The sequence below is a fragment of the Sander lucioperca genome, chromosome 9 (genome assembly GCF_008315115.2).
Source record: "Sander lucioperca isolate FBNREF2018 chromosome 9, SLUC_FBN_1.2, whole genome shotgun sequence".
In the NCBI taxonomy this organism is placed as follows: domain Eukaryota; kingdom Metazoa; phylum Chordata; class Actinopteri; order Perciformes; family Percidae; genus Sander; species Sander lucioperca.
In genome coordinates, this window is record NC_050181.1 from 15358650 (window position 1) to 15378394 (window position 19745).

Here is a 19745-nt window from a genome sequence, read left to right on the forward strand (position 1 = left end):
TACAAGTCAACAGTGCAAAGATTTGTGGGAAGTATTTCTTCCTGTAAATATTATGGTACAATTGTGATCAGCCTGTAATTTGAATTTGCCAGAAGTAAATGGCCTGATGTTAAAGGTCCCATGGCATGAAAATGTCACTTTATGAGGTTTTTTAACATTAATGTGAGTTCCCCCAGCCTGCCTATGGTCCCCCGGTGGCTAGAAATGGCGATGGGTGTAAACCGAGCCCTGGGTATCCTGCTCTGCCTTTGAGAAAATGAAAGCTCAGATGGACCAATCTGGAATCTTCCCCTTATGACGTCATAAGGGGAAAGGTTACCTCCCCTTTCTCAGCTTTACCCGCCCAGAAAATTTGGCCAGCCCATGAGAAAGAGAGAGACATCATGGCTTGCAAACAAGCAAAGCATGGCAGTTGGTCAAGGCCACACCCCCACCCTCAGCCACACTGCTTCATACATTTATTTTTATCAATTTACAAAATGAGCGAACAAAAGAAAAATCTAAATCACATCAATATTTGGTGTTACTACCCTTTGCCTTCAAACCAGCATCAATTCTCATAGGTACTTGCAAAAAGTCAGGGATTTTGCAGGATTGTAGCCAGGTGTATGATCAACCAATTATAGTATATAGGTAGTTATACTGCATCAGCAAGGTCTCTCCCAGACAAATATTTCAAAACAGACTGGTGTTTCAAGATGTGCCGTTCAAGCTCTTTTGAAAAAGCACAAAGAAACGGGCAACGTTGAGGATCGTAGTGGTCGGCCAAGGAAACTTAGTGCAGCAGATGGAAAACACATCAAGCTTATTTCCCTTTGAAATCGGAAGATGTCCAGCAATGCCATCAGCTCAGAACTGGCAGAAACTAGTGGGACCCAGGTACACCCATCTACTGTCCGGAGAAGTCTGGCCAGAAGTGGTCTTCATGGAAGAGTTGCAGCCAAAAAGACATACCTCCGACATGGAAACAAGGCCAAGCGACTCAACTATGCACGAAAACATAGGAACTGGGGTGCAGAAAAATGGCAGCAGGTGCTCTGGACTGATGAGTCAAAATTTGAAATATTTGGCTGTAGCAGAAGGCAGGTTGTTTGCCGAAGGGCTGTAGAGCGGTACAATAATGAGTGTCTGCAGGCAACAGTGAAGCATGGTGGAGGTTCCTTGCAAGTTTGGGGCTGCATTTCTGTAAATAGAGGAAATTGGAGATTTGGTCAGGATTAATGGTGTCCTCAATGCTGAGAAATACAGGCAGATACTTATCCATCATGCAATACCATCAGGGAGGCGTATGATTGGCCCCAAATTTATTCTGCAGCAGGACAACGACCCCAAACATACAGCCAATGTCATTAAGAACTATCTTCAGTGAAACCATTCTTAGGCTTTTATTGTTTAGTTTAATTTCATATGTAAAATAAATCACACATGTTTTGCTGCATGGTCTGTTTTTACTTGGTAAACAATTTAGATATATTAATGACACTACCGCATGCTGTAAATCTATTTGGATTAAACCTACAGTCTTAAATATGAGTTTATATTTAAGTGTAGTCATAGATACTACTAGATACTATACTGTGAACTGTATCATCATCACTAAATATATACAAAATGTCTGTGACAGATGCACAACTAACATTATCAGACAACTCAAGCTTTTACATTACATGTGAAGATTTCTCTTTTTTTTGTTAGCCTTGCTTTTTTAGTTGTATATGTTTAAAACATGTTTAACTGTTATACCTTGACAAACTGTGTTATTAACCTAAATGTATTTCTATATTTAATTTAGGTTGGTTGGTTTATGTCACCATCTACTGGAGAAATAGACAAAATGCTTGGTGAGCTTTTCCTCCTTTTTAACAGCCCGCCCCTTCCTGCTCCATTTTCGCGCGAGTTCTCCGAGGGGGCGGGGTCATGTGGTTTCTCTGCGGATTCTATTGGACAGCTGTACGTTTACCCGCCGACAATGCAAAACGTACTCACCGAGTTGACCAATCGCGTCTTACGCTCTACTTGTACCCGGCACGCAGTGGCGCGAAAACCTTTCAGTGTGTAGTTTGACGGCAGCAGAGCACACACCGTACGAAACTCTGTGCGCAACATTTTAAGCTTTTAAAGTAGAAAAAAATAAGCGCTTATAATGGCAACCGACGTCGTAGATGACCTGGCGATGAGAGAGGCTCAGAGGGACTACCTGGACTTTCTGGACGACGACGTAAGTCTGACTTTTATCCGGTTAAACACTTTTTTTGTGTGATGAAATGAGAACCCATGCGGCCACAACAAAAGAACTAACGTTAACGTTACCCTTCATTTGATTAGTTAGCAAGAACTATTGCTGCTGACAGCTCACTGACATCAGTTTTGCAAGTGTTACGCATTACTACGAAGCTTGGTGCAACATTTGAGTCTGTTTCAAGTCTAGCTAACGTAGCTAATGTCAATGTGTTAGTTAGCCTTAACTAAACTAGTGCGTCATTCCTCTAAAGCCCAGTGAAATCCTTCTCAAATGGTTTTGGGGCTTACAATGAAAAAAAACAACCTTTCTCTCCGTTTCCTGCAGCAAGACCAGGGGGTTTACCAAAGCAAAGTCCGGGACATGATCAGTGAGAATAAAGCCCGACTCACCGTCAACATCAACGACCTGAGGAGACGCAACGAGGCCCGGGCTGCAAAGTAAGGAAGGGAGCTCTGTGTGTGCGTTGGCATTTCCATGGCTTAGAAGTTGTAGAACTTGCTCAGAACGTTTGGGTAGGCGCAGTGAGCTAAACCAAGAGTGTAGGTTTTCTTTCAACATTGGAGGGGGACCAAGGGCGTAACTTTGGGTTCAACATTGGGATGGGGGGTGGGGGGGGTGGGTTGAGATGGTGTATTAAAAAAAAAAGCGACAAAAACATCTGAAAAATTGGCTAATAGAAACAAAAAAAACCTTCAAACTTCGTAAAAATTGTCAAAAGCGACTAAGCGTCAAAAGGCGACGTATTTCGGAAAAATAGGCAAAAACTTCCTAACAAAAACGTTACCGTATAGATCCATATGTCCGACACGACTGAAGCGTGGTGTCGCGATAGATCGATGGTTGATGCTCCAGCCCTTGACCAGCAGCTGATTGGACGAACGCGTGTCGTGGGTCTGACTTCTCGAGAATTTCAACAGTGTGTCATGGCGGTTCTTTAAGAGTACGATCTCGTATTTTACGAAAATAGTTCACTGAAACGTGTTTCTGAAAACATTTTAAGCGAGAACTGGGCCATACCGTTGCTGAATCGGTCTTTATTTCAGATCGACAAAGGTCAGTTTAAAAGATGGTCGTCTACTTCTACTGGATAGTCGCGTCGCCTACAACGGATTCAGTTGCCTAAAGGTGGGCATCGGCCACCTTTTTTGACGTGCAACATTTTTTTCAAATGCAGCGCCGCCTTCCCGGAATGCTTTGCGGGCGCGTTGAAGTCGCTTGACGTCACCCGTAGGAATAGAGTGGAGCGCGGCGCGACAGAAGCGTCGCACGGTCAAATGGATCTGTACCGTTAGACGTGGCAAAAATGTCGGAAAGCGACAAACATTGATAACGCGACAACAACCTTTTTTAAAAGGAACAAAACTGAAGCCCGGTTTTGATTATTGGGGGGCTTGTAACCCCCCCAATCCCCCCTATAAAGGGGCATATCCCCTGAACTAGGATCATTTGGCCACATATTTATGGAAAATGTATTCAAATGGGGTGCCCAGGTAGCTCACTGGGTAGGGTGTGTACCATTAGGCTCAGCACTAACTAGGGGTGTTGAAATTGATCATTGAATCGATGCATCGCGATGCGGACATGGATGATTATGCATCGATGCAGTGACGGACCATAATCGGTTATTGTCTACTGATGTTACTTGTTTTTATGGTCTGCGGTGTTCAGACTCCGCTACATTCAGGAAGAGTCTTCTTTAACAGCAGATACAATAAAAAGGGGAGTTCATATACCTGATATCTGACTGCTTGAATTTGTTGAAGAAAACCATGCGTAGCAATATATAATAATACAGAGGAGGTGATGCATGGTGATATCGATTGAAATCGTTGACAGGATGTTCGTAATCGAATAGAATCAGTAGATCAGTGAAGATTCACACCCCTAGTTGTAACTCCAGCGGCCATTGCTGCAAAACAATGCCTAAAAATACATTCAAATGTTGGCTAAGTGAGTTTAGCCTTTGCTTAGTTGAGGGGCGAAGGTGCGCGTCATTTAGAACACAAGACGAAATAAGAGGTTACGTGCAAAACTTCGTGATTACATTGTTCAGTCCCTCCAGAAAAACGAGATTCTGCGATCGCATAATTCAATGCATAATCAGCCAAAGTCCGCATATTTATGCGGGGGCCGCATTTTTTCAAATACGCCGCACTTTTGCTGCATAAATGGCAGATTTCCGCTCAAAATATGCAGGGGTGGCATGATTTAATAATTGCATGCATGCAAATGCATTTTCGTTGCATAAAAGTCACATATCTTAGCAGAAAGTTGAAAAATGTTGTGTTTACGTCACACAAGAGCAGCCATTTTCCCCTGTTGCCATGGGAACGTTATGAAGTGACGTAATTACGCGACGTGAACATCATCGAAAAGCTGCAAACCCCGCAATGAAGCCATGATGAAACCGCAATTTCATCGCATAAAATTGCATATAAATACCCCGCATATTCCATCGCATTTTTTAAGAAAAACGTGCTGCATAATCAAGGATTTTTGCCCACAACAATCACAAAAAAATTTTTCTGGAAGGACTGATTGTTTTTGTGATTGTTGGGAGCAAAAATTAGAATTTTTAGAATTAGAAAATGGTAATTGCACAGCCGTACCATCAGGGTTCAAAACAAACTATTTCGTCAGCCAGCCAAATGGCTAGTGAATGTTGACATTTTACCAAGCCGCTCAAAAGCGTTACCGCTGCTGAGCGGAGTAAATCTACCAGCCACTTGCATGTATAATTTACCAGCATTTGGCTTGGTAAATTGTGCTAACACTGAACCCTGCCTACCATGACTCGGATGTTTTGATTGCCTCTGGCAGACTGATGAGCAATGCGTTTGAGGAGCTGCTGGCGTTCCAGCGGGCTCTGAAGGACCTGGTGTCCTCCGTGGACGCCACCTACGCCAAGCAGTACGAGGAGTTCTTCATCGCCCTGGAGGGCAGCTTCGGCACCAAGCACGTCACCCCCCGCACCCTGACCGCCCGCCTGCTGGGCAGCATGGTGTGCGTGGAGGGCATCATCACCAAGTGTGAGTCATTGTTTACCTCCCCCTGTCTTGGGGCTCTACTTTGACTGCTTTTGCAGTTGATGTAATCTTTGTTTCAAAAATGTTTTCCTTTCCAGGTAATAAGAACATGTTTATAATTGCCAGTTTGATTTTCTGGCTCAGAATGGCCCTTTTGGTGGGACACATTTTAAATGTGGGGGGGGGGGCTGGGCTACCCCAGGAACTATCATTTCCTGCATTTTGATACTTTTTAAGGCACCAATTTATGGTGAAAACGTCTTTATTTATGCCAAGGAAATTCTGGTGGCAAGTTGGAATTCAGAATCTAAAAATGTAATGGAATATAATGCAGTAAGGGGGCTTTTGTAGTGTAACCAACCACCCCTAAACTCTCTCTATGCAGGAAAACCCCCTGATTACCCGCTTCCCCTTCTTCTTCAGGTTCTCTTGTGCGTCCTAAAGTAGTGCGCAGCGTCCACTACTGCCCGGCCACCAAGAAAACCATGGAAAGGAAGTACACTGACATGACCTCGCTGGATGCCTTCCCCTCCAGTGCCATCTACCCCACCAAGGTAACTACGCTTAGAGCAGCCCAGATGTTTAATTTCCCCATTTCAGGTTCTTAAATAGCTCTATAACGTAGACTAACAGTGATGTCCCTTCTCTAGAGATGCTTTACAGCTCACAAACAATGTGTGTGCTTACCCATTTATCTTGAGCAGTCTTCAGTCTTGAGTTTTTTAATCATCTGTTAAACCGTTAAAGGTGCCCTGCCACACAAAACCGTTTTTACCTGCATTTTTTGAAATACGTTAGGTCCATATATGTTTGTGTTACGTCGTGAATGTGAAAATGAACTGCTACCTCCTCTGTCAGCTCTAGCCACTGAAAAGAAATAAGCGGAGAAATCAGGCCAATTACAAAACCTGGTCTGACGTGGTGTTGCCTGAGCTCATTACTATTCATGAGCTCGCGCAGTTGCACTGGGTGAAGGATGCTGATAGCCAGGCTCTCATTGGCTAGCTGTTAGCCAATCAGAGTCAAGCAGCATAGCTCGTTGAGTATTAATGAGAGCTGGCAGAAATCGAGCTGAGTCGTCCTGCAGGCTTTCTATACCACGCTAGAATGGCTTGAAACAAGGTAACCAAGGCATTTTTCCCCAGTCCATGGTAGAACTTCAGACATTACCACAAAGTAATAAAATACCTGTGGCAGGGCAAAACAATAACAACAAAAAAAGGAAGTAAAAGCTGTTTGCTGCATGGTAAAAAGAAAAATAGGCTATACAGTCTATTTCTTAACTTGCTAGTTCTGACTTTGCACTACCAAGTTGATTTTTAAAGGGAAACTATGCTATCTTTCAACCTGGCCCCTATGTTCCCATGTTTTTGTGTCTATGTGGCTGATGGGAACAACACTTTTTGAAATTGGTCCAGTGTTAAGCAAGAAACTGCAATGTGATGTTAACGGGCAATTGCGCACCTTCAATTTACTCCCACAGAAAAGTGCTCGTATAGCCACTGACAGGCTCAGATTATTATTCTAAGTGTCTGACAACATTATGGAAAGGATCCCTACAGATATAGACCTTTTTTGTTAAAGAGTAACATCCTTTTTGTTTAACACGAAACGGCCCCGAAATCGCCATCGCAGAACCCACCAGACTCCATTTAATCCGGGGCTCGGCTATCGGCTAGGAAAACAAAATCTAAATTAGCAGCCCTTGTTTGTTTTTTTTCCTAGAGCTGGGCGATACGGAGAAAATCAGATATCTCAATATTTCTGTCCAAATACCTCTATCGATATTGCGGCGATATCGTAGGTTGACTATTGGTGCTTTCAGAAAATATTAACCCAACGAGAGTTTTGATGAATAATCATCAGTGATGTGGATACAATGACTAAGTTGGTAAAGGCAAACAATAAAACGGTTTGAACAGTCTGGGAAGTTTAGAGAATGACATCACTTTAAAGGCTACATTACTACTGTAATGGGGATGTTGCTTGTGTCCAATGAGAAGTGTCTATCTGTTTTGTGGCTATGGATAAAAGGACCACATGCCAAAGGAAGGGCAGTCATTTTCTGCAGCAAATACTTGTCTTTCAATTGAATAAAGATCTTCTCATTGCACCATCCGGTCTCCCTGAGGATTCTTTGATTCGACAAATCGGCCTAAGAAAAGCCCCAACATGTCCCTTTTACGCCTTCTGTTTGTACCTCTCTTGCCAGGACGAGGAGAACAACCCTCTGGAGACGGAGTTTGGTCTCTCCATCTACAAGGACCACCAGACCATCACGGTGCAGGAGATGCCGGAGAAGGCGCCCGCCGGCCAGCTGCCCCGCTCGGTGGACATCATTCTGGACAACGACCTGGTGGACGTGGTCAAACCGGGGGACCGGGTGCAGGTCATCGGCACGTACCGCTGCCTGCCCGGCAAGAAGGGAGGCTTCACCTCTGGCACATTCAGGTCCGACGGGATAAACTCTCGTTTAAACTCTTGTTTTTCTCCAAGAATGTACCCCCTTTTGAAATAAGTACCTTCTGGCCAGCACACATGCAAATAAGCACAATACAGTGTCTGATTTACTAAACAACAAAGTTGTAACTGGAAAACATTTGAATTATTTTATCAGTTTATTCGTCAGGGACAATACATATAGGCATTGTTCCATCTAAAGTGCGACCGATGCGATGTATGTGGGACTTCTAGCCGCAGGCTAATTTGCGGTCCTTGTCCCTGGTTAGGCTTTTAGAAATGACACTATAAAATAGACATAGAAACTGAACAATTGAGGCAGACAAACAGGCAGTCACAGATGATTAAAAACTAACAGTAAAGCAAACATGGCCCAGCAGCCACATACGGTACATGCATAAAGACGCACGATAGAGCAGACTGAGGCAGCAGCCGAGATGCTTAAAAGCTGATGATTTAAAGCAGATAGTCCTATAAATCCATTAAAAAAACAGTAACACAGACAGGCAGACTTATGTAACTAAGGATAACCAGCAAAGACATTAACTAAAATACCAAGTAGGGATGTCCCGATCAGCTTTTTTGGCCCCCGATCCCATTTAAAAAAATATTGAATATTTGCCAATACGGAGTCCCTATCCGATACTTTCGTTTGCCTAGATAATAGAGCAGCGCGCTGTTTTCTTGTTACAAAAATAACTAAGTAAACAAATTAACTAAAAGATGTCTTCAGCTTAATACATTTAACGTAGTAAAGCTAGCATTTTGTTTTGTAAAACTCACATATTAAATCAACTTTAATCGAAGCTAATTATAAGTATTTCTTAGTATGGCTATGTTCAGAAGATTGTGGCGTCTGGTGACTTTCCCTCACCCTCAACTCAAGTGCAGATAACTACCTCTTCTGAAGAGTCCGCCTTTATTTAATCCTCCGTGTCCTCCTTGGCTACTAGCAACTGCGTGAAGGGGGCGTGGGGGCGGTGCGCGATCATGGAAGGCTTGTATCATGTGATGCGACAGTGTTGTCATTACTTCAAATTCCTCATGGGGGCGACAGAAACTACTCACTATATCTTTAACATTTAAATTATTCTCCCGTACCCCCTGCAGTACTCAAAGGTACCCCTAGGGGGTATGCGTACCCCCATTTGGAAAACATAGATACGGGAGCTGCATCTCGTGGCCCTTATTTGACAGCTCCTCGACTCCTCGGTCCTCGGCTGAACCTGGAAGTTGTTCTGTCCCTCCTTGGTGAAGGCCGTCTTAAAGCTCTTAGTTCTGCCCAGAGCACCGAGGAGGGAGCATCGAGGAGCTATAGGCGAGGATACACGGGAGCAGCTGAAGGAGTTGCTAACTGAACTTCAGAGGAAAGGCCATCTCATCCCTCTAAAACACATTTGCTTGTTTCCTCTCTCCTCCGATGATTTCCTCGCGTCCCCCCCGTGCCTCCTTGGTGGGAGGGACTAGGACGCGAGGAAGGGAGGCAAGCGGAGGAGGCAATTTAAGCGACATGAGAAGCACCAATGGTGTGCTCGAGCGGCTGACTTCACCCTCGTCCTTTATTAATAAATGTCGACCCTTCTTCTTCTTCTTCGCAGGACCATCATGATAGCCTGCCACGTCAAGCAGATGAGCAAGGAAGTGTCCCCCAACTTCTCAGCGGACGATATAGCCAAAATCAGAAACTTCAGCCAGACACGCCAGGATGTGTTTGATCAGCTGTCCCGCTCCCTGGCTCCCAGCATCCACGGCCACGAGTACATAAAGAAGGCCATCCTGTGCATGTTGCTGGGCGGCGCCGAGAAGGTGCTGGACAACGGCTCGCGCATCAGAGGAGACATCAACATCCTGCTCATCGGTACGTACGCAGCCTTTTTATCCTGCCAATAAAACAAATTGTTTTTTCCATTCCAGTACTAATGAGCTGTCTGGCGTAATATCTAATTTGTTTGGGAGAAAGTGGTTAAGGCGACTCTGGAAACTAACTATGCCCTTGTAGTCGAGCTGCACCAATCACATCTGTGTATCTGATGTAGGCGGGCCAGAGGCGAGCTAAACGGATGACGACAGCGCTGCGACGTCAAAGTTGCTGTTTTGCTGACCGGATACGGCAAGAATTTAATCTACCAGTTAGCTCCGCTGGTAGCTAAGAGTTTAATCTACCAGTTAGCTCCGCTGGTAGCTAAGAGTTTAATCTACCAGTTAGCTCCGCTGGTAGCTAAGCATATGGGGGTTTAGCGAAAACCCACTGGTGGTTGTGATTGGTCGTAGTGTTATCCAATTGTGTGCAGTGAGATTTTCAAATGCATGCTTGGTGCCGCCCCTCGAGTTGGGCCATTTTCATTACTCATTACCGGACCCTTAATCTTTGGGATTTGGGTCTGGATTTCCAGGCTAGGTTAAGGCTGCAACTGGTTCTTTGTTTTAAATTGAGGATTATTTTCTCGATTCATTGATTAGTTGTTTGGTCTATAAAATGTCAGAACATGGTGATAAATGTCGATCAGTGGTTTCCAAAACCCAAGACGACGTCCTCAAATGTCTGTATTCAGTCTACTGTCACAGAGGAGTGAAGAAACTACAAAATATACACATTGGAGGAGCTGGAATCAAGAGAATTTTATAGGGCAACTACCGTTTTTTTCAACCTGGACCCTATTTATCTGTTTTTGTGTTTTAAGTGACTGATGGGGACAACAATCTTTGACATTAGTCCAGTATTAAGCGAGATCGCTGCAGTCGGCAGCAGCGAAACAAGCTACAATGTAAGTTCATAGGGCAATTGTGTATTTACATTCATAAAAGTGCTCGTTTTGCCGCTGACAGGCTCAGATTAATATTCTAAGTATCTGACAACATTATGGAAAGGATTTCTAAGGAGGTCAACGTTTCTGTTAAAGTGTAAGATCCTTTCTTTAAACATAAAAACATCCACGAAATTGCGTTCGCTAAACCCACCAGACTCCATGTAAATGAACGGTAATTTGAGCGTCGTAAAATACACTTCATTCAAAGTCCACAAACAAAAATAAACCTATGAAAATCCATTTTGGGTCGTCTTACCACTTTACCAACCATCACAACTCTAGTTTCGGTTGAAATAAACACATAGTTAACTGATTTACATGTGAAAATATGTTGGCTCTATACACGCTAAAAGTATTGCTTTTGTAAATGGAGTCTGGTGGGTTTAGTGCTAGCGACTTCAGAGCTATTTCAGGTTAAACAGAAAGGTCTCAAAGAGGTTTTAAAGGTCTATCTCTGAAGGGATCCTTTCCATAATGTTGTCAGACACTTAGAATATTTATTAATCTGAGCCTGTCAGTGGCAAAACGAGTACTTTTGTGAAGGTAAATACAAGCTGGACAATTGCCCTATTAACTTAAATTGTAGCTTGTTCTGCCGCTGCCAACTGCAGCGATCTCGCTAATACTGGACAAATGTCAAAGATTGTTGTTCCCATCAGTCACTTAGACACAAACAGTTACCCTTTTAACTTTTTTTTCTCCATTAAAAAAATGACTTAAAACGAATCAATTATTTAAAATATTTGGCAAATGATTTAAGTCAATTCATTCATTAATCTATCAGTCTTTGCAGCTCTAATAGTGGTTAATGTCAACCAATTTGTTTCCCAGGTGATCCATCGGTGGCAAAGTCCCAGCTGCTGCGCTACGTGCTCCACACAGCGCCCCGGGCCATCGCCACCACCGGCCGCGGCTCCTCCGGGGTCGGTCTGACCGCCGCCGTCACCACTGACCAGGAGACCGGTACGACATACCGACACATCCGCCGTTCACGGAAACATCCGCGCACACACAAACATTTCTGCTATTTGCTGCAGCTCACGCCGCAATTTATTTTTTATTTTTTTGTCCCCCAAAGGCGAGCGGCGTCTGGAGGCGGGGGCCATGGTGCTGGCCGACCGCGGCGTGGTGTGCATCGACGAGTTCGACAAAATGTCCGACATGGACCGCACGGCCATCCACGAGGTGATGGAGCAGGGCCGCGTCACCATCGCCAAGGCTGGCATCCACGCCCGCCTCAACGCCCGCTGCTCTGTGCTGGCGGCTGCCAACCCCGTCTACGGCAGGGTGAGGACCTGATCCAGAAAAATGGCTGGGTCATTATTTTTCTTTTGGTCTAAATGCCCCCTAAGTGTTAACCCTGCTCTCTCTCTCTCTCGCTCTCTTTTTGCAGTACGACCAGTATAAAACCCCCATGGAGAACATCGGCCTCCAGGACTCCCTGCTGTCCCGTTTCGACCTCCTGTTCATCGTGCTGGATCAGATGGACGCCGAGCACGACCGCGAGATCGCCGATCACGTGCTGCGGATGCACCGCTACCGCGACCCCCGCGAGCAGGAGGGATCAGGTACCGGCTCACTGGGTTCTGTGTGATAAGGCAGTATTTCTTTTTAGCGCTGGAAATGTTCATCAATTAGTTGTCGACCACAAAATTAAACCGCCAACTACTTTGACAATCGGTTAATCGTTTTTTTTTTTTTTATGAAAATAAGTCAATCTTCTGATTGCAGCTTAGGGCTGCACGATATGAGGAAAATATCTAATTGAGATTATTTTGACTGATATTGTGATTGTGATATGATTCACGATATTGGAGGGAATGATAATTTTTGTATCATTCTTATTTTCATTGAAAAATATTTAAAAAAAAAAATGATTTGAAGTGTGATTTTTTTTTTTTTTTTTTTTTTTTTTTGCGAGGATCTGTACCAAAGATTTTTTTTCTTTAGTCTGTAGGATATGATTTATAGGCCGTGACGTCTCTGCAGCACCACAATACTTTATTTTAGAATGGTTTGACACATATTTTGCCTTGACAGTGATTTGGATATTGCACTAGTTCATATTGAGATTTCGATAAAATTGCGATTAATTGTGCAGCCCTATTGCAGCTTCTTAAATGTGAATAGTTTCTAGTTCTAGTTTCCTCACTCCTCTGTGACAGCAAACTGCATTTCTTTCATATGGATTATTTCCCGATGCATTACACATACGATCACATTTGTATTGGGATTCTAAAAGTATTGAGATTCGATAGTATTGAGTATTGCGATTTAATTTTTTTAATGTTTTTTTCCTCCTTTAGCGAAAACAAAAGTCGAATAATGCACTTCTAGAGACACTATCATGAGACATTAATAAAAACTAAATGTTTTTATTTTTTTAAGAAGAATGCACATCACATGTGAGTCAGTCTGACATTTATTTAATTTGTAAAGAACTACATAACATGGATTTTCTGCCTTTGGTCAGAAAAAGGATATGATGTGGTCAGCTGTCAACTATACCGTTTAAACAGAAAATATTTAGGTGAATCATTGGTTAAAAAAATAAATATCGGTTCTAGGGAAAATAATCTATTTTAAAAATTGTCCTGGAAAACATCACAATAGATACAATTTTCAAAACAAGAAATTTCATCCACGTTTCCCTGTTTTCTGACATTTCATAGACCACACAACTAATCAATGAATCGAGAAATATAATCGACAGATTAATGGACAGTGAAAATAATTGTTAATAATACATTTTATTTATGGAGTGCTTTACATGGCACTCATAGGCACATTTAGCACATTAGTATTAGTCGCAGCCCTAATTTGTTTAAAGCTATCTAAACTTGTATATTTCCTGGGTTTGTTTCTAGCCATGGCTATGGGCGGCACCGTAGACGTCCTGGCTACAGAAGACCCAGACGTGATAGCCGAGGAGCGTGAGGAGCTGCACATCTACGAGAAACACAACAACATGCTGCACGGAAGCCGGAGGAAGAAGTACGCGCGCAGCGCCTGCCTCGGCACGGACTAAAAGCGCATATCTGGGCGACCGGTTTAAGGGAAGAACTGACGGGTACAAACTTTTTTTGTTTCAGGGATAAGATTGTGAGTAAGGAGTTCATGAGGAAGTACATCCACATCGCCAAGGCTGTGAGCCCCGTGCTGACCGAGGAGGCAGCCAGTCACATCGCAGAAGAGTACTCGCGGCTCAGGAGCCAGGAGCAGATGGGTGCTGACATCGCCCGGGTGAGCAGGGGAGCACACGCACACACACACACACGCACACACAGGCACACACACCGGCACACACCGGCACACACACACACACACCACACACACAAAACACAGGCACACACAACACACACACCCCCCAACCTACACCAACCTACACCAACCTACACCAACCTACACCAACCTACACCAACCTACACCAACACACACCAACACACACCAACACACACGCAGGCACACACACAAACAAACAAACAAACAAACAAACTCCCCAACCTACACAGGCACACACACTCCCCAACCTACACACACACCAACACACACACACTCCCCAACCTACACACACACACACACCCCAACACACACACACACCCCAACACACACACATTCTACTAAAGCTCAGCATGCATAGTGCCAGGACCCTGGAACTGAAGCAGCCAAATGGAATTCATCCGTCATTAATTGCGTTTTTCACACCTGTATTTATCATTTAAAGTACATGTCACACAAATGACATTCATACACAACTGCTAGTGTTGCTGTGTTAGGGCCAGGGCTTGATGCTTAGACTGTATTAGTGAAGCCAAAACACCCTGATCGCCCCCTGGTGGCTGGCTGCAGTATACTTGATAAACCTGACGTTTTTTTCCCCAAAGGTGGTTGTGTGGTTGGTTTCTTTAGGTCATTTTAGGTAGTTCTTATCACGCTGATGTTTGTTCAATTGTTTTTTTTCTGATCAGTTTGGTTTTCATTAGTTATTGGATGCTATAAAAACGGGGTGTAACGTCATGATTGACAGCTGTGATCGGTCAGGTGGGTGTCTGGGTGGGACTTCCAAACCACGGCCTCATCAGTTCTGCGCAGCCTGCGACTCTTAAATTACAGGACGGCAGCACCTGTATCTGGGAGATTTTTGGTTTCACTTTTGTACAGTGGGAGGAAGTTGAGATGCGTTGTCCGTCTTTAGATACAGTCTACAGTTAGGACCATATCAGCGTGCTCTGAACCTGTCTCCCCCCCCCCAGACCTCTCCGGTGACGGCCCGTACGCTGGAGACGCTGATCCGCCTGTCCACCGCGCACGCCAAGGCCCGCATGAGCAAAGCCGTGGAGCTGGAAGACTCGGAGGTGGCCGTGGAGCTCGTCCAGTTCGCCTACTTTAAAAAGGTCCGTGCTGCTCTGGCTGCTGAAGAATGGAAGGATGTTTTTGGGTAAAGCAACCCCCAAATATCTCTGCAGTAACTACGTGGATGAAGCTCATACGTGGCTTGTCTGGTTTCCTCTGCAGGTTCTGGAGAAAGAGAAGAAACGGTCGCGACAGCAGCACGACTCTGCTTCAGAGGAGGAAGAGGAGGAGTCGGCCACTCAGCGTTCCCAGAAAACCGCCAAGAAGAGGTAAGCACCTAGTGGCACACACATATACACTTCTGATACACAGTGGTGGAATGTAACTAAGTACATTCACTCAAATTTGAGGTACTTGTACTTTACTTGTCTTTTCTTTTCTTGCCACTCTCTACTTCTACGCCGCTACATTTCAGAGAGAAATATTTTGCTTTTTACTCCACTACATTCATCTGACAGCTTTAGTTACTTTACTATTTAAGATTTTTAACACAAAACTACAGAACAGGATGTGAAAATCCTCTTCCGTGAAAAAATGTATTGAGTTGTCAGACTTAAAAAAAAAAAAAAAAATAAAATAAAAAAGCCAGAATTCTGGGCTTCTCAGAAAAAAATGTAGACTTAAAAATATCCGAATTGGGACTTTTTTTCTCAATTGTGACTTTAAACTCAGAACTCAAATAATTTTTTTCCCATTTGGCCCTAATCCTCTTCCGTACAAAACGGATGTAGATTCTGAAATACTTATGAAATTCTTCTGCATCGAGTACTTTTACTTTTAATACTTGCAGTACATTTTCTGACGATACTTGCATACTTTTGCTTAAGTAACCCTTTCAATGCAGGACTTCTACTTGTAAAAGTTTTTTTTACAGTGTGGTATTAGCACTTTAACGCAAGTCAAGGATCTGAATACTTCTTCCACCGCTGCTGATATAGTTATTTAAAAAGAAAAGCTCTTGCTGTCGTGACGACCGGCACTAACCTGTGTGTCCTGCAGGGGGCGGCGGGGCTCTCAGGGCAGCGATCCCTACAGCCCGTATGACTTCAGCGAGGAGCAGAACGTCCCCGAGAGTAAGCATCACTTTTAAATTCCCTTCCCACACTGCTTGCAGTCTGCTTTCACTTTCTCAATGACTCACTCCAGACACATGTCAACAAACATTCTCACTTTAGGACATCTGCTTTTTCCGCCAGTTGTTTGTCCCTTTTCTTTTTTTTTTTTTTTAAATTGTGTTTTTCAGCCATGCTTTTGAAGGATAAACGGGAAATGAAAGCGTGTGACGTTGTAGCATACACATGACTGAGACCGACAAAATCGGTGTGTACTACCAACGCATATTTAAAATGAGATTACTAAGACTCGGTATGTCCAATCAGCATGGCTTCTATGTCCCTGGAGCACTGCCATTCTGCTCTATCTGTCTGAAAACCTTATTCTGGGGGAAAGAAACAACGTACATTTATTTTATACTTAATTGGAGTATTCCCAGTTTGTTACTTTCTACTCCGCTACGTTTCCGAGGGAAATATTGTGCTTTTTACTCCACTACATGACTTTGACAGCTTTACTTACTAGTTACGTTAGCATGTAAAGATTTTGAATACAAAGAATACCAGTTTATAGAACCTAATAAATTGTGAGAGATAAAGCTGCCTAACGGTATAATAAGTCCAGATGTAACTCTTCTGCATGTCTGTACATCAGTGATGATAGTCCTATAATAAATAATATTTAATGCTTTATGTAAAATTAGCTGATACTTTTGTACCCTTGGGTAATATTTTGATTGCAGGCTTAGGTGTGTGTGTTTTTTCTGCTAAAATACAACAAATTGCTTTTTGAATTTAAAACAAAGGAAATCATTTCTAACATTTTATGGAACAAATTGAACATAAAATGCACTACTAAAAAAAGTGAGTTTTCTACTCTTAATTTCTTTCAGCTAAACACAAATAATCTCGGAGTGTCTTTAGCGATATGTCGCAGCCTTTCACGATGTCTATATTGCGCCAGTTGATATTGCGATGACAAATTAAAAAAAAAAAGAATTGTTGTGCAGCCCTAGTTTTGATAGCACGCAGGTTGTTTTTCTGTCCCTGAGTTCTCACGTTGGTCTCTCTGCTCTGTAGTTCAGGCCGGCACCCCGAAACCTGCCAAGCCCCTGCGGGATGAGGAGGAGCCCATGGACGCCACTTCACAGGCCAAAGACTCAGAGCTCTCTGCAGAGAGGTGGGCCATGGATTCAAGCTGCTTGAAATAGTCAGAAGTGAAAGTGCTCAACATATTAAGAGATTTTTCCGTGATCATTGCTACTACCTGCTACAGTGGCGCCGGCAGCCGTAATCCTGTACGCACTGCGTACATTTGTTTTCTGTGACGTGCATCACACCGAACGAATGATGATGCCTAAATGCGCAGAGAGGAGCATCAGCTGACAGCAGTTCTCTCTCATCTCTGCTCTGTTCACAGTGCTACTTTTCTCCTTAATTATACTGTACGTTATTTCACCAACAGCACATCCACTGTTTGTATGACTCGGTCCGTAGATAAACTGGTTGCTGTGGACGCTGAGTACCGCTAAACCCACGGGCGGAGCTAGCACGTTGTTGATTTAGGAGCGTGAGCGTGAATAGTGCAGCTGGCTCGAGGCTTATCCCGTTTTTGATCATATTTGGGATATGATGTTTACATAGCACACACATCGGGTCATTCGTATCTCCGTACAGGCTCGCCGACAGCTGTCTGCTAACCTCTCTCACACTCACTCACTCACTCACACTGTCTCACTCACTCACTCACACACACACACTCTCACTCACTCTCTCACTCAATCACTCACTCTCTCACTCTCTCATACTCTCACTCACACTCTCTCACTCACTCTCTCACACTCACACTCTCACTCACTCTCTCTCACTCACTCTCTCACACTCACTCTCTCACACTCACTCTCTCACACTCACTCTCTCACACTCACTCTCTCATACTCACTCTCTCATACTCACTCTCTCATACTCACTCACTCTCTCTCACACTCACTCTCTCTCACACTCACGCTCTCTCACACTCACTCTCTCATACTCACTCTCTCACACTCACTCTCATACTCTCTCTCTCTCTCTCTCTCTCTCTCTCTCTCTCTCTCTCTCTCTCTCTCTCTCTCTCTGATATGATAAAAGTACCCTAGGAGCACACTCTCATACACATTAAATATGATAAGAACAGCTGATTTCTGGTGGAGTAAACCGCTGCAGCGGGTTTGTGTGCGTACTATAAAATAGAATCCTGCCGGCGCCACTGATCTGCTGAACGTCAGAACAGAGGAATTCATGGGGCTGGACGGGAGGTAACTCAACGAAGGATGAAGGCATATTCTTCTCTCTTCTACTAGTTGCCATAAAGCTCCATCTATACGACTAAGTTTTGGTTAAGAAACCAGTATCTTTACCTACGTTTACACCACACGTTCACACTACTCTGGCGTTTCGAGCCCAAAAGCGGAGACATTTGAAAACACTGCTAACCCCGTTTAGGTTTGGAAACTCCTAAAGACCTTTTAGAACGCGACGATCAGTCAGTCTTATCGATTAGGTAGGCTTACAAGTCTTTTAGTTCCTGTTTAGTTTTGGCTTCAGCAGTTCCACCTTGTCGTCGGTCCAAGCAAAGAAATCCCATCTTTTACTTTTCACCATTTGTTATTTCTCCGTTTTTTTTTCTGTATTTTCAATTTATACATCCATGATTTTCAACCGCAGAGTAACATCAGACAATCTACTTCCTGTTTACACCGGCATGTGCATGGCCACTGTCTACGAACGGTCACGTGATGTGCGTTGTCAGACGTGTTCATATGGACGGAGATTAGTTCTGATAAGCGAGCCTAAAGCTCTTGTGTTGACGGAGATCTTTTTAGTCTTGAAACGCCGGCTGAAAAATGATAAGCGTAGTAGTGTGGAAGTAGCCTAAAGTTTGACCAGATACCTCCAGTGGAATGTGATGTCAAATCTGTTAACATCCCTGACAGAAGTTGCTGTGAATGAAATGTAATGAGATCTCTGCGTTTTTTTGTTTGTTTTTTTTTTCCCATATCCGCCAGGCTGAAGGAGTTCAAGTCGTCGCTGTTCGCCGTGTTCCAGTCGGCTCACGCTCAGTCGGTCAAGATGAAGACGCTGATGGACGACATCAACAAGGAGCGCGAGAAGCGCTTCGCCGAGCCCGAGGTCCGCGCCGCGCTGGCTCGCATGCAGGACGACAACCAGGTCATGGTGGCCGATGACATCATCTTCCTCATCTGAGGGAGTGGGGGGGCGGGGGACGATGACGCTGGCTGAAATGGATTACATGGACCGTTGAAAGAAAGTGATAAATATTAGGGATGCACCGAATCCCGACTTTTGGGGTTCGACCGAATACCGAATCCACTGGTTAAGATACTGCCGAATACCGAATCCTACTCCCATCCGCAGTCCATACACAGTAAACACATTAACGAAGTAAACAACGTCCACAGCAGTGTCTGGTTAACACTAGTTTTTAGCCGTGACTGTCCTTCCTTTGCCGTACCTGAAGTTGCTGCATTTTGGCCGCTGTCTGTAGATTCCTTCATGCACAACGCGTATTCTTTCAGATGTTCCATACACAAATGTTGTAACAGCGGAGATGTTGTGTATTGTTTCGCGTCCTCGTCCACCTACGTAAACACCTTCCCGTAATCAATGGCGGCGTCATTACGTCGACCAGCGTAGGATTCGGTGGAAACAAAATTCTAAGGTTCAACAGAAACCGAACACCGTGAAAAAGCCCAATATTCGGCCGAATCCTGGATTCGGTGCATCCCTGATAAATATTCACATT

General features: G+C 44.0%; 1 protein-coding gene across 1 annotated transcript; it reads left to right on the forward strand.

The window, feature by feature from the left end:
- Positions 1–1983: 1983 nt before the first annotated feature.
- mcm3 (minichromosome maintenance complex component 3) lies at positions 1984–19332 on the forward strand. The gene is made up of 16 exons (XM_031295471.2): positions 1984–2218; positions 2567–2679; positions 5063–5271; positions 5692–5822; positions 7481–7719; positions 9327–9586; positions 11367–11498; positions 11614–11822; positions 11929–12103; positions 13403–13529; positions 13628–13778; positions 14789–14929; positions 15051–15157; positions 15888–15961; positions 17021–17120; positions 18988–19332. Exons 1-16 carry the CDS (start codon positions 2144–2146, stop codon positions 19184–19186), a joined length of 2442 nt encoding a protein of 813 aa, XP_031151331.1. The 5' UTR covers positions 1984–2143; the 3' UTR covers positions 19187–19332.
- The last annotated feature ends 413 nt before the right edge of the window (positions 19333–19745 follow it).